Source organism: Amphiura filiformis, unplaced genomic scaffold (genome assembly GCF_039555335.1).
Source record: "Amphiura filiformis unplaced genomic scaffold, Afil_fr2py scaffold_36, whole genome shotgun sequence".
In the NCBI taxonomy this organism is placed as follows: Eukaryota; Metazoa; Echinodermata; class Ophiuroidea; order Amphilepidida; family Amphiuridae; genus Amphiura; species Amphiura filiformis.
In genome coordinates this window covers 389,434-404,650 of record NW_027305500.1, presented here as the reverse complement: position 1 = coordinate 404,650, position 15,217 = coordinate 389,434, and the positions used below count along the sequence as shown (strand labels likewise).

The window sequence follows — 15,217 nt, the reverse complement described above, 5'->3', positions numbered from 1 at the left end:
TTCATCTTAGCTGTGGAGGTGTAAAGAGTCATTAGTATTAAGATGTTCCCTGGTATACCAATGACACCAATAACACTGTACCAAATAGCAGTAATGGTACTGCTATGATCCCACATGGTTGTATTCAATAAACAGTAAGATTCATTTAAACAGGCACTCATATTGGAAACAGGTTGTATATGCAACAGTATACTGGTTTCAAGTCATGTGTAGTCAGTGGTGATGACTTGTGCACAGAAACCTCAGAATAGCAAAGTCCCACAATGATAGGCAGAAGAACGATGTGGTCCAATTTTCAGCTTCATCATCTTTCACATAGATCTAATAAAATCTACTTAAACTTTAAAGCAGAATGTCTTCTATGCATGTAACCATCTGTCCAAACAAGATTACACATGATTTTAGTATACACCCTTAATAAAGAGATACATGCTCATGTAGTTCATCTGCAGCGTTTAAAAAAATTTTCAGTACAAAGTCACAACAAATTGGCTTTCCAGGCAGCAGTGAATACCGCAGGCTGCAGTAGTTCTATTTTGAGCAACTCCAAAAAAAGCAACACTGGGTATTTGGGCGGGAGAGCACTTGGACGACAGAATTTCTGGTACTTACTGTGCTTTTTTTACTAACTGCTCATGGCTACAAAACACAATCATTGTCATTGCGAATCTACTTCTAAAAGCAGAATGTTAATCAGATTGTTTCGTATTTACTACTATTTTTTTAACCATGACAGGAAATTGTCAAAAGTTGTGGGGAAAATCTTCAAAAGTCAATCTTTCAAGAGAGGGCCGGTCTGAAAGCAAAGGTCAGTAAGTGTCAGTCTAACAATCTATCAATTCACTTGTCAAGCAATTCCATTGCTGCTTGTTTTACACGGACATTACTCCCAACACTTCATTCTTTTATTTTCAAATGAAGCATACATTATTATGCATACCTTATTAGATTTACAGGGGTATTAGAGGCCATTTGTCAATCATCTAGCATATAGCAGACTATCTCTTGAATTTCTTCTTTTTTCATTATTTTTTCCCTTTCTTTTTTTTCTTTCAAAGCTATATTTCTCTCAATAGCTAATAAATACATGCAAAGAACTTCCACAATTTTAATTCTGGCTGTCATGGCCATAGCTATATAGAGTTATTTGTGTACTGCAAAAGTGGAATTTTTTGTGCTTTTTGGATTCGAAGTTGCTACCGTGAAAATAACAATGCGTGAATACATTCATTTTGTGTATAGGTCAATGTACGAAACTTGGAATCACAAATTTAAAAACAAGGGACACAGTTCAAAATTGGAAAAGTGCAAAAAATTAATTGCACAAAAATTTCCACTTTTACAGTATACAGTTATTTTAATTTATATTTCATGCCGGGATTTCATGATGTAAAATAAAGACTTTTCAGCTTTGTATTACGGTTGTATTGGAACTGGTTGCAGTTCCTCGCGCCAAGGAGGTGGGTGCACAGATCACGAAGCGTGCACGGCCGTGAAGCAGCCTTAGAACGCAGGGATTTTGTAATGTCAGAGAGCGCCTGTCATGATCCCCTTCCCACAAGTGGTAAGTTGTATTACGCTCGTACATGTGTGCTTGTGAAGTGGCTGGGGTGTGGGTTTGTGGAGGGCTTGTGGGTTGTATGCACATTGGGTGCCTGAAGAGGTTTGTGGACGTGTGGATTTTGGTGAGGGGGCAATGGGGTGTGCGGGTGTGTGTTTGTAAATACCTCCAAACAAGGACCAATATTATGCATACACACATGACAAACAAGGACAAACCACGATCTGCTGGATACAACCAGGCCATCGCAAATAATGTAAAAATGCATTTAAAATGGGTCCACCTATAAGGGGTATAGGACGGACCACGGTTGGATAGTAAGTGGGGGTGGGGGTGAGTTGGTGTTCATGTCATTAATGTAATATATGTGTAAGAGCTCTGGTGTGTGTATGTTGGTTGTTGTGTAGGTGTGGTACGAATTGGTGTAGGGGGTTACTGTCAGTTTTAATGAAATTAGGTGATTCAATTTTTTTTATCTTTCTTTATTCTTCTTTATCTGTATGGGCTATTCCAATTGAAATCTACACTACCCATGTGTACGATTTGCGAAATATGTTCCACAGAGGGAGTAAGTTTTTCAAATGTAATTGGTCACTAGTAATTTTGAAACCCATACTCCCCCTGTATGGCTTTACCTATATCTTCCACAACTGGGGTGAGTATGCTTGATTAAGTTCATCAGGACTGTAGTATTCCATTAATTAAAGATCAACTCTGTTCATAGATTGGGTGCCCCGCCTCCGGATCCAAATGGATTCCTTGACCCATCTTGTATACTTGTCATTTTCATTTTTCCGGAGGCGGGGCACCCAATCTATGAACAGAGTTGATGGCACATTCAAATTAAGCCACCTTTATGAATGTATTGATTTCTGGTGATGAGAGTGTTACTTCAATCAATACCAACAAGAAGTCAACTGGCAACCCAAGCAGATCAGTGCATCATCTGGCTGATGAAAAGAGCAGACCTTAGCTCTTGAAACGTCCCATACAGTAAGTGTTTCAATTGGACTTGCATAGAAGAAATCTTTAATTAATGGGGTGAGTATGTTAAATGAATGTTACCCAATTGTGTATTCCATTTGAAACTTATACTCCCACTGTGGAAGACTTGCGCTAAATCTTCCACAGGGGTAGCACCGGCGTGTCCAGGATCTTTTCCTGCGGGGGGCTCAGCCCCTTTTTTAGATTTATGCGGGGGGCTTAATGGCTAAAATCGCCAAAAAACGGCTGATTTTACATGATTTTTAACAAAGTGCGGGGGGCTTCAGCACCCAAAGCCCCCCCCCCCTGGACACGCTACTGGGTAGTGTGGATTTTAAATGGCATAGCCCAAAGTATTGATTTGTAAATCTTGTAAGTAACTCCACAACTAGGGTGGTGCGTTGAAACATGGCCTGTCATATTTGATATTGTAAATTGTAAACAATAATAACCATTAAAACACAATAATTTCATTTAGATTTTATTTACCTGCTTATAAACTTATCACAATTCACTAAAATTGCTGTAAAATCTGAAAAACTTGACCAATTTTCACGATTCAACTTGCACTGTGGAGGCTGCCATGTTAAAAATCTTGATTTTTTTCTGGCGTTTTTATTTAAGTTTTCCAATGTCGCTTCGCCCAAATGTTCTTTACCCACAATGTTGAACGATTTCTAGCTTTTAGCCACTTCAGTAATACTGTAGCCTTTCATACGTAACTCAATTACCCGATTTCGCTCAGTTTCAGACGATTGTTTACCATTTTTTTTGCAGGCCATTGTTTACATAATATCCTATCACTTTAAATCCCCCTAACATGCAGTAGTTACTTCCGGTATCACAATTCACTAAAATCGCTGTAAAATCTGAAAAACTTCACAAATTTTCATGATTCAACTTGCACTGTGGAGGCTATCATCCTGTCTATGCACAAAGTAATTGCCCCTAGTCTGCTGCCTTCACGTAAAATTTTAGAGTATACTAAACTTGATGGGAGCCAGCCCATGTTCTCCCTGTAACTTGCCCCAACAGTGTCTTAGCTAGCCACCTGTCCACCTGTCATTTTGGACAGGCAGTTTGCTCCAGGCAAAATTAATGCCTGTGACATATGTTAAATTTAATGCTTGAATAAGTTCTGTGAACTCAAAACAAGACAAGACTAATAAGACACAATAGATACTTGAACGGAACCTCCTAAAGGTGCAGAGATCTGGTTTATGTTTTCAAGATCATAAGCATGTATGCCATTCTATATCAATACACATGTTATAAGTCTCATTTTTTCGCCAATTACAAGGTGAACAAATTATATAGTCGGGAAGGGGTTTAAATATACTATACTTACAGTATTGGCCAGACCCACAGAGTTGAGTGCCTGTTGACAATATTGTACTGGATCCCACTGAATATATGCTGTGGCGAGAAGTCGCAGAGAACGTGCCTATAAAACACAACAAGATCATGAGATATAGTACTCATAAGCAAAATGTGACCAAAATGCATGGGGATCACTATGTGAACTACCCACCCATGTCCAAAAAAAAGGGTCAAAAAGGGCGATTTTCAGCATAGGGCAGCATCGCTGTCCATTTCAAAAAGGGTGGATACAGGTCTGGTCGATACTTATCTGTCCAACTTTAATATGCAGTGATTGTGCAACGGGGGGGCAAGGAGGCATTTGCCCTCCCAAATATTTTTCTTGCCCCCCCAGTTTGCCCCCCACTTTTGAGGCAAAATCACATAAATTTCCACTTTTTGCGGCAATTTTCCGGAAAATTTGCCAATTTTGCCCACCCTGAAATTCACTTGGCCGCCCTAATATCCATTTCTTGGGTTCAAATAAAAGGCTCTGGCTATAGCTTACCTGTAGTTTTGCTTCAACCTGGTGCCTTCCTTTGCCAATCTCAAGGCTTTCCCTAAATTGCAAATAAACATGTTATGGGATTAGACCAGTATATTGATGTCGAGTTCTAAAACTTTCTTCATATTATTACAAAAATGTGCACTCAAAATTTCAGATTAAAATCCAACATGGAGCACACACTCATTTATGTGACCCGTTCTATCAAAACCAGGAACAAGTCGCATTGTTGCATTAATGATTTGAATAAATATTAAATATTTAAGCACTGATATGGATAATTTTGTAAATGATACCTTGATATTTTTGCCAAATTGCTATTCTGAGTAATGGACCATTAGTTTCCTGCCTTATACAGGATTGAATAGGTATTATCATAGTAACTATTAATAAAGCGCTCCACAGACTCTGAGTATTAGACGTACAATATTGTATGCAACATATCTACGTTATTAAATCTATTGCCATTCTATTTCCAGTAATGTTTAAGTTCTAACGAATGTTTGATGACGAAAAATCGATAATATGTTACATATAATATCTAGTAGAAATATATTATCGATTTTACGCCATCAAACATTCGTTAGAACTTAAACATTAATGGAAATAGAATGGCAATAGATTAAACAACGTAGATATGTTGCATACAATATTTTACGTACAATAAAAAGTCTGAATACTGCTTAACTGTTAATTATTGATTATATAAACCTCTTTTTAATAAGATTAGTACTTTCAAGGATTTTAAAGTCCTTTAATCCCAGTCGAATACCATGAATTCCGGGTTTTGTTGGAGATGTCACATATATGATAAGTTTTTCAAGCTCACCCCTAGTTCCAAAGACCTGAAGATGGGAATCATTCACTAGTTCTTTAACTTCACTTTGAGTAAAACTCACATAATTATAGCTCTTCAGCTTAAATTTATCAGTTATCAGTGGCCACAATTTAGCACCTACTAAAGTGAAAACCGGTGATTTTCATTATCTAAATCAATATATTATTGAAAAATAACACTTTGTTTCAATTTTTAGGGGTTTAGGTCCACTTTTTACAAAAAATCTGTACAAGTTCACTTTTCGTTTTGAAAGATGTCTACTTTTTGAAAGTCCTGCATCCCCCTCCTAAAAAAGGAATGCATCCTACATACGGGCCTGGGTAAACACAATTAAATAGTCTTACCGAAGCCATGTTACAGCATTTTCATACTTCTCTTTTTGCATAGCTTCACAGGCAATGTTGTAACATAGCATAGCCAAATATGGGCCCTGTACAAAAAAGAGAATTCATCATAATAGACTACAAAACTATGAAACCATTTACACAGTGAGAAGTCAACTTCAATTGCAACATTGAATTCAGATTCAAAATAATTGGGAGGGCGGGTTAGTGTAGTGGTCTTCTCACTCGCTTCTCACCGCTGTGGCCGGGTTCAATTCCCATGGCGCCACATGTGAGTTTGGTTGCCGATCCATGCTCGTCCTCGCAGGTTTTTCTCCAGGTGCTCCGGTTTTCCTCCTGCATCTAAAATCAGACTTCTTTCCATATCCCTGTCCCGTCATATCCGGATGGCATTACTTGAATTTAGTTGCCTCTGAGCACTATTGGGATTAGCCTGGCTTTGGCCGAATGTTATAAATAAATAAAAGATTGCGACTACGGATTAGCATAAATTATTTCTTGATGGGGATTTACACGGTAGTCAAATTTAAAACAAATTGTGAATTCAACTTTTATGCCATCACTTGATCATGCTTCAAATAGCCATTGAAGTCAACTTCTAATTATGTGTTCCTTTACACTGCAAAAGTAGACTTTCAAGTCGACTTTGAATTCGACAAATATTGCTCTGAGTCGTCATTTGAAGTCGACTTCAGCAGTTGAGTTCAAAACCTGCCGACCCTGTTTACACACAAATGAAGTTGTGTTCAAAGTCAACTAAAGTGGACTTCAGGCTCTGTGTAAACGGGTCTATGTTATGAGAAAGGTTTTTTTTATGAGAAAGGTTTTTAAGACATGTCTCCACATACATATATGACAGCCAGTGAAAAATTCACTGATCATCCAGGATTTGAACCCGGGACCTTCAGATCACCATGCATTGGTAATGCTCTACCAACTGAGCTAATGAATCAGATGGAGAAGAGCAGTGATGTTATTATGTACAGTTCAGTTCAATACCTGTGTGCATAAAAAAGTCAATTGCAACATCTTTCTACGACCAACAGCAGGGGTGTGAGAGGCCACAGACCAAAAACGAGGAAAATCACTAAAAACAGCATAAAATCAGGGTAAAAATGCCAAATATGGGCTGAAAATAAAAGAAAAACGCGTAAATTTTGGCAACAAAAAAAGAGGAAATCAGCTGAAAAGAGGAACTCTCACATCCCTGTATTCCTTCAGTTCAATGCCTGTGTGCATAAAAAAGTCAATTGTAACATCTTTCTGCGACCAACAGTTGTTGCTGTATGATCTCCTGAAAGTCAAAGGTCAGCAATTAGCATAACATATACGTTTTGGCCACTTTATCAGCATAACATGTACTTTTTGGCCATTTTACCAAAATAGGCACTTTTTAATCAATTTTATTGGTTGTTTTAACAAGTCACAGATGTCACATTTTACAGCTTCATTGACATCAAAATTGACTAAAACATGGCCAAAAATGATGTTGCTATGGTAATTATCCAATCTGTGACTTGTACAAATGCCCTCAAATTAAAAACTCTTTGATGTGAAGAGCACCAATCATATTAAAAACTTTCAACATGAGAATGAGAATGTGGATATATCATAGAGGCACAAATGTTCCGTTTTCTAAAAGGCAAATTCCGTTTCGTAAATAATGCAATACCAGTTTCCAACAATTTTCAAATTGTAAAATTGCACCCTCATCATAGGCAGACCATTATTGTTAGCATTAATTTGTAATATTTAAGGCAAAGCAAAGCTTAAAATTTCATTGATTAGCTGGCAAAGTCTTCTTAATAATAAACTGGTTTTCCACCACAACACTGAATTCCGTTTTATTTACCGGTAAATGGAAAACTTTTGGCTCCATGTATAATGGCTGTAAGTACCTACCTCAGTCGGTATCTTGGTAAGCAGTGGCTTTGCTTTTTCTATCCAGAGTGAAGCTTCCTCCCACTGATCTTGGCGTGTTAACTATGTGATGTTATCAAAAGAACGGGGGAGAAAACCTGTGTTAGCAATGGCGGCACCAAGATTTTTTTTTTGGGAGGGGGCATGTGGAGGCAAAGGTGAATGGGGGGGGGGCATTTCCTAATTTTGGGTTTTTACTGGAGGGGACAACTGGGGCAAGAGTTCTGACTGGGGGCATTTTCCCCTATGCCCCCTCCCTGGTGCCATCACTGTGTATCAGAGTTAAAAAGATTGGACTCAAAGAGCACCGATGTCACTCATGGAGGGCAAAATAGTGTACCATGGATTATTTCCCACGCACCTTGTAAATTTGATTTAAAGTGTGTAGACTATTAAAGCGCTACATGAGCAAAACAAGGGAGGCAGGATAGCTGCCTCCTTTTTACTAAACTCCTCAACAAAAGTTTGGAAAGTTTTTTCAAGCATCTGTATCTCCAATTATTTCTGACATATTCATATCGTGTTGCATATCACTGGATAGCTACAATACTCCCCTTTACAATGACACCCCATTTGAAGCAATAACATTTTTCACGGCTGAGTACATGCCTTGTGATTGTATTGAGGTCTCAAAATAATTTGCCAAATTGACCATTATTCTGTGCAGCAAGCTGCAATCCCATAACTTCACAATCTGGGACCTAATGCAATCCTCCAAGATGACACCGCTCGCCCCACATAGCCACGGTAGTCAACGACTACCTACAAAATATGGTAGTAGAGTCAAAATGGCCTGCCATCAGGCCAGACCCGGGGGCCAGACCTCAACCCGATTGAACACTTGTGGGACCAGCTTGATCGTGCTATGCGTGCCAAAGAAGCCCATAGGCAACCACATTGAATGATCTGCGACGAATCCTTGTGGAAAAATGGAATTCCATCCCACAGTAACGTGTAACCAGGTCGGTGAGCAGCATGAGGAGAAGGTGCCTGACTATTGTGGCTGCCTGTGGTTTTTCCACCCGCTATTGAGGTTAGTGGCTAGCTTTGTTTGAGCACAGAATAATGGTCAATTTGGCAAATTCATTTTGAGACCCCACTACATTCACAAGGCGTGTACTCAGCCGTGAAAAATGTTGTTGTTTCAAATGGGGTGTCATTGTAATGGGGAGTATTGTAGCTATCCAGTGATATGCAACACGATATGAATATGTCTCAAATAATTGGAGATACAGATGCTTAAAAAAACTTTCCAAACTTTCGTTGAGGAGTTTATGTAAATTTTACATGCAAGTAATTAATTTTAATGATTCAGTTGATTTTGATGTGTTTTGTATAGGTTAAATTTATGAATTTCCTCTGTCAAAGCCTACTATGCGTATTCCACGTTTGTTGTTTTGTTCTTCTGTGCTTTAAAGCATTCCATTTCTGTGCAATATGCATTGTATGTTTTCCAATTTCTTGCCTCTTGCACTTGTGCCTATTTCACATTTTCTAATATTGCTGCTTCTGCGTGTGCCTTTTTTTGTTTTGCTCCTTGTGTGAAATATGCATCTTGTGTTCTTTTGGCTTTGGTTTTGCATGTTATTGTTGTATATTTCACATGCTACTGTCCTCCTTTGCTCGGCTTTGACGTAACTGTGCAATATACATCAACTTATTTTCTTTATTAATTTTAAAATGTTAGTTCGTATCTTAATGCTGTATATTTAAATATTGTTGCCATGTGTTTACGCTTTTATGTATGCTTTGTAAAGTGCATTGAGATTTGTTTGTAATGCACTATATAAGATTAAATTATTATTATTATTATTATTATATTAATTTGCCTCCTCGATCCTCTTTTCTTACTAGCCTTAGGCAATGGAAAAAACATCCTTGTTCTATGGTCAGACGGACCTTCCAAGGGTCGATGCCAGATGGGTCTGGTTTTTTTTTTTTTTTGAGGGGGGTTAGTTTTTCTGGCACTATCAAATCACTAAATTTTGACAAATCTGATAAAAATCTGAACATGTTTTGCAAGCTTATTTTTTTTTAATCAGTCAAAATCAATTCACTTCAGCTGTTTTTACATGCATAACAGCTACAAAAATCACCCAAATGCAAAATCTGGGTCGGTCATCCCCGTAGAACTTTTTTTTTTTCCTTTTTTTCGCTCAGTTCAACTTACCGCTTCAGATTTACAGCAGTAAATTTTAAACTCCTCCTTGGTCAGGTCTCTTGTTTGCTGTCTGAATGCACTGCCTTCACCAATCATGGTATCCCCAAGGTTCTCCACCAACGTCTTAATCTTGGACAAACCCTGCCAGAGAAAAACAACAAAATGTTAATATCAAGACTGAAGAACTTTAACTCAACATGAAAAGTAAAACAATATAAGGACCAGTTACGATTTAAGAGCACAAGCTAAATATGTTCCATGAGTGCACACCTGTAAATAGGAATCTCCTCATACCAAAAATTTGTGATCTGAAAAATGGAAAGTTACTTAAAGAACTACGCTTGAATAGTGATGATTCATTCTATCAAATGAGAATTGTTTACTTCTTTTGAAGTACACTACCTACTGTTTGTAACTACTCTTACCTCCAGTGCAAGCTCCAGAGATTGGTCTGCCATTGATGGATTGTTACAATCTAGCCATGTTCGGCCGGTTTTTGTAGCCATCTGAAAAATGACAATCATCAATTAATGTTTCGTACAAGGATCTATCATATACACAGAATTAGAATTACATGTACATGTAGTACAATCGTGCCGTCAGCTATGGGGAGAAAATTGCGGGTATTCGGGTCCTTGCCAAAGGTGCGTGGAGAGGAACAAAAACAATTCTGCATCTCATCTTTAGTTTCTTGGTATCGCGTTTAGGGAGGACAGTTTTTATGGTCTACTGAGCTCAGCAATGCTTTGCTGTCTTCGATAGCGCATTGTATCGGAGAGGTACCTGGCTTTTATCAAAGCCCAAGCCAATTAAAGCCTGTAGCAAACTATTTTAGGCTCCGCTCAATTGACAGCTCTGCTCCGATACAACGCATTGACCAAAATATCGATCGAATCAATTTTACGACCATGCTTGAATTAACAACCCTTGAAACCTAATTACACCACTTTATATAAACATAAACTTACATACATTATTTACTTTCTATTGAGCGCAGACACGACCTGAGACATGCTTATTTAATGACCACTTGAGTAATTGATGAGTGGGTCGTTATGTACTTACTGAACACAAAGGAAATTGATTTTGGTTTTACCATTGACCGTGTTTATAATCCTGCTGCTCCGCTGAACGCTCCGATAGATATCAGCAAACTCGTATACTGTTCGCTTGTTCCTATCGAACGCTCTAGCATACATGAACCATTATCGAAGACAGCAAAGCATTGCTGAGCTAAGTAGACCATAAAAACTGTCCTCCCTTAGGTCTCATCAGGTGCATCTCTAAAATGCGCCCATCATCCCCCCAGACAACGATTGCCTCAAGCGTATTCCAAGGGAAACCGAATACACCCAATTTTTGCTCCATGCCTGTATCAAGATGGCGGACGAGTTCCGGTTCTCCTTTTCTAATTCTGTGATCATATATTAAATCCCCAACATGTTACGTAATCCGTTCTTTTTTTGCATCAAATTGAAATAAAGATGCTGCAATTTCAAACTTAATTTACCAGAAAAATTGACAAAATATTTGTAACAAGCACCTTTCTTTCAAAACCTGTATCAGAATGAACCTAAATTTACCAAAATTAACCTAATTTAGGGCTTTTTTATTACGTATTTGGCATATATTTGTTCCAGTCGAGTCACTCTAGGAGCAGGTACACCTTAAACTTTCCTATTTTGCACACCTTGGAAATTTTGTCCAGTTCGCCTCTCAATTGGTGGTATTGCTCCTACAAGTATGTTTGTATAGTGTGCGTACACACATGTGTGCCACCAAACATGCCAAATGTAAACACACACTCACCCCTACACCTGTATAGCAAAAAATGTAAAAATGCATATAAGTCTATGTCTCATATGCCAGTGAAGGAAAGCGTCTCAGCTGAATAATAAAAAGTATGATGGGTCCACCGTTTGGAGCTTATCTTTGGGTCCTCAGTTAGGTAGGAAAAAGTTGTAGGTCCTCACTTTCAGGTAATTACCGTACCTCAAGGTTCTCATTTAATTCCAGGTACTTACCTCAATCAATCTTTTTGCGGATGCAAACTGAGTCCTTGTTGGACTTGCTGTGAATGCCAAATTGCATGCCAGGTGTCGCACTGGAAAGTTAAATATCAGCCAAAATTCATATTTCAAATTTTTTTTACAATAAAAACATTGTCTATGAAATTTACTATATAAACCAGGTGCCCGTCCCTGGGGGTGCCAGTAATGGCACTTACATGATACGGCAAACCGGTCCAGTTTTTGTGACAGATTCCGGTTATACAAAAGTCGGAAATGGAACTGGAAAGTTAATATAAGCCAAAATTCATGTTTTAATTTTTTTTACAATAAATTAAACTGTCTATGAAAATATATAAACCAGGTGCCCGTAATGGCACTTACATGATACGGCAAAACGGTCCAGTTTTTGTGACAGTTTCCGATTATAATCAAAGTCAGGAAAAAAATGGTTTCTTTTATTTCACTCCCAACATTGATCCATTGTAGTTTTGTCACACATATTGAAAAGTTAAATACTTGAGCTTTCCGTTTCACAGCAAAGCTTTAGCTAGAGACCAATCCCGCCGTCATTTGGCCGTCTGCAAGGCCGTCCAAAAAAAAGCCTTTTGCGATATACAACCATGTTGAATGTATTGTTACAAACCACTGTTAGGAGACTCTAAAATATAAAAAAAAAAAAGGTCACAAACCACTGTACATGCTGTAGGAGCCTCTAAATGTCTATAGGCCTATAAGGCACTATGATGCCTTTTCGCAAGTAGGACCTTTAATGGGTGCCATTTTGTTTAAGCTTGTTTACTTCCTGGTTGTTGAATAGCAGGTTTTTGGCCATTGGCGGCACTCTTCCAGAATCCCAGACTGGGTTGGACGGCGGCGTCCTACTTTTAAATCCTATCACAAATTTCATTATGACAAACCTCTCACAAGTTAGACATACCGGTACTTACATTTAGCATTAAGTTGTTGGTGGATGTTTCCTCCTGTGCTTTTTGCCACAGCAATATTCCACAAGGAAACTGCGCAATTCCATAACTAGTAAAAAGGGAAAACAACAAAATTTTTATAGACCATCAGATTTATATTGAGGTGTAAGAATACCCTAGATAGGCCCTTTTTGCACGAAACCCCAATGACATGTTCCAGCGAAATTTACATGAATGTTATTGTGCAGAAAGGGGAATACCTTGCTTTAGAAAATTAGGTTTGGTTTTAAAGTTCTGATGAATTTAGCCAATATTTTTCTTAGATTTTCTTATGTTTTTTCAAGCTTAGTTAAGATTGAGGATCCATACATTTACCACCTTGCTTTTAGTTAAATGGGTTATATAGATGGTAAAATATGTCAAAGTACTTTGACCTCTTTCAATGTGATGACTACTGAAATTTGCAAGTATAAATTTCACTGACAAACCTTCAATGGTAATATATGTGGATAGTCTGGACAGTATACACCTATCCGACTTCGCCATTACTGCGGTGTCCCTGATATAAATCTGTGATGTCCCGAGGTCGGGGGTTACATCCATTATTATTGTGTGCTATTTAGAATTGTACCAAGGAATTGTACATTCAATACACAATCATGATTATTGAATTACAAATTAAATCTCCTGTTCTGGTACATCTGTGTTGCTGTCAATAGAGGCCCAAATACAGTAAACGCTTCTCAGATTGGTATATAGTGGACATTAACCTGGGTTTACTGTTATACTCTGCAGGTCTGAAACTCTGGATACTAACTGACACCGGTTTGCTCTACAGGTCTGGATACTAACTAACCAGAGTTTATTCTGCAGGTCTGGATATCTAACATGGTTTACCCTGCAGATCGTAACACTAAACCTGGGTTTACTCTGTAGGTCTGGATATCAACCTGTGTTTACTGTGCAAGGCATGGATCCTAACCTGGGTTTGGAGATATGTAAACTAACCAAGGTTTGCTCTGCAGGTCTGGATACTAGCATGGTTTACTCTGCAGGACTGGATACTAACCTGGGTTTACTCTGCAGGTCAGGATACTAACCTGGGTTTACTCTGCAGGTCTAGATACTAACCTGGGTTTGCTCTGCAGGTTCTGCAGGTGTCTCCCCTGTTCTTTGCAAGAGTGACTGGGAGAAGTCCAACAGTTGATCAGCAATGGACTCGCACTTGGAACCATCCTGCTCTTCACAAAGTTTTCTCACCAAGTCTATAAATGCATGTACAAAACCCAGAAAAGGTTATTTTAGTTGGTTGATATTAAAATATTATAGATGAATTTGCAGTATCGTGAATTGCATAAAGTTGGCTGATATCAGTGGTGACACCGAGGGCAATGGGGAAAGTGCTGGTGTGGCATAGGGGGCCTAAATCTGAAATTTGTTATCCCCAAGAAAGTTTTCAATGATTTATGTCAACAACATAGCTTAATGCGAATAAACATGCAGGTTTGTGCCACGCCATGCAATAACAATTGCTCACTCAGCTCTTTCCGGATCAATTCATAAAAGTTTGTTTTCATTCATAAATTCACCCCTACTTTTTTTCAGATGGTTGCTGAGTCTAGGTGGACTGGCTGGTGTCAATTGGGTTGTGCACTGGTACCATTGCTGGTCTATGTAATATTGTTCCCGGTAACTTCTAAGACAACTTCAAACAATGGCAATGGAACAAGTTTGTGTGTGGGGGGGGGGGGAGGGGGGTAATTAAAAAGTTGTTTATAACAATCACATAATCACATGTTTATTCATAAGAGAGAAGTATGGTCAAATATCAAATAACAATATATAATTATAAATAATACAACAATGATCATAAAAACCACACAAGCCAGCCATTTTAGATACAACAATACGTGATGTAGACAATGGTAGTATATCTTAATGCTGGTTTCATACTTTCATGCCGCTTTGAAGATGATTTTGCTTCACTGCGCAGTCGCGCCAGAAACACTAGCAGTGACCAGATATATCGATCACTCCACTTGCTGTGGCAACAGCACCGCTGGGAGTTGAGTTCAAGTGAACTCGGACCGGTGCCGTTCTGACGTATGAGAACAAAATGAGCGGTGCTGAGTGGCAAGTCAGGCTTTCAGAGTCATGCCGCTGACACTCAGCGGTGTGCTGCTTTGCTTGCAGACAAGTGCAAGCGGCATTATGAAGCGTCGCGCCACTCAGTGGCAAGCGGCAGAAAGTATGAAACCAGCATTAATCACTTACCTGATAGTTCCTGTGCAGAACTAGGTTTATCTTGTCCAGACTCAGGTCCCATTATTGTATAGTGTGTAACACCTTACTAATACTATTCGAAGCTATGAAAATAGGAACATTAATAAGAACAATAAAATAGAAAACTGTTATAAAACTATAACTATGCCACATTTGATTTACCATTCGAGGACGGAAATTAAAATTAAATTACCCATCAATGGTGACTTTTGTTCCCAGGTGCCAGTGGCATAGCCGGGGGGCATCTTCCCCCCTGTGAGAAGTCTTGCCCCCCTCTTTCTCCCTGTGGGATGCTTTTTGTACTTTTAAGCCCATTTTTGACCATTT

At 38.6% G+C, this 15,217-nt stretch overlaps 1 protein-coding gene across 1 annotated transcript in view; it reads right to left on the bottom strand.

The window, feature by feature from the left end:
- Positions 1-14,946, bottom strand: part of LOC140143998 (testis-expressed protein 11-like) — a 100,914-nt gene extending 85,968 nt beyond the window's left edge. Inside the window, 10 exon segments of the mRNA XM_072165827.1 lie at positions 3,894-3,989; positions 4,413-4,464; positions 5,592-5,677; positions 7,494-7,574; positions 9,682-9,813; positions 10,098-10,178; positions 11,697-11,776; positions 12,632-12,716; positions 13,739-13,872; positions 14,882-14,946. Coding sequence (XP_072021928.1) covers positions 3,894-3,989; positions 4,413-4,464; positions 5,592-5,677; positions 7,494-7,574; positions 9,682-9,813; positions 10,098-10,178; positions 11,697-11,776; positions 12,632-12,716; positions 13,739-13,872; positions 14,882-14,933 — 879 coding nt within the window. The 5' untranslated portion in view covers positions 14,934-14,946.
- Between the last annotated feature and the right edge of the window lie 271 nt (positions 14,947-15,217).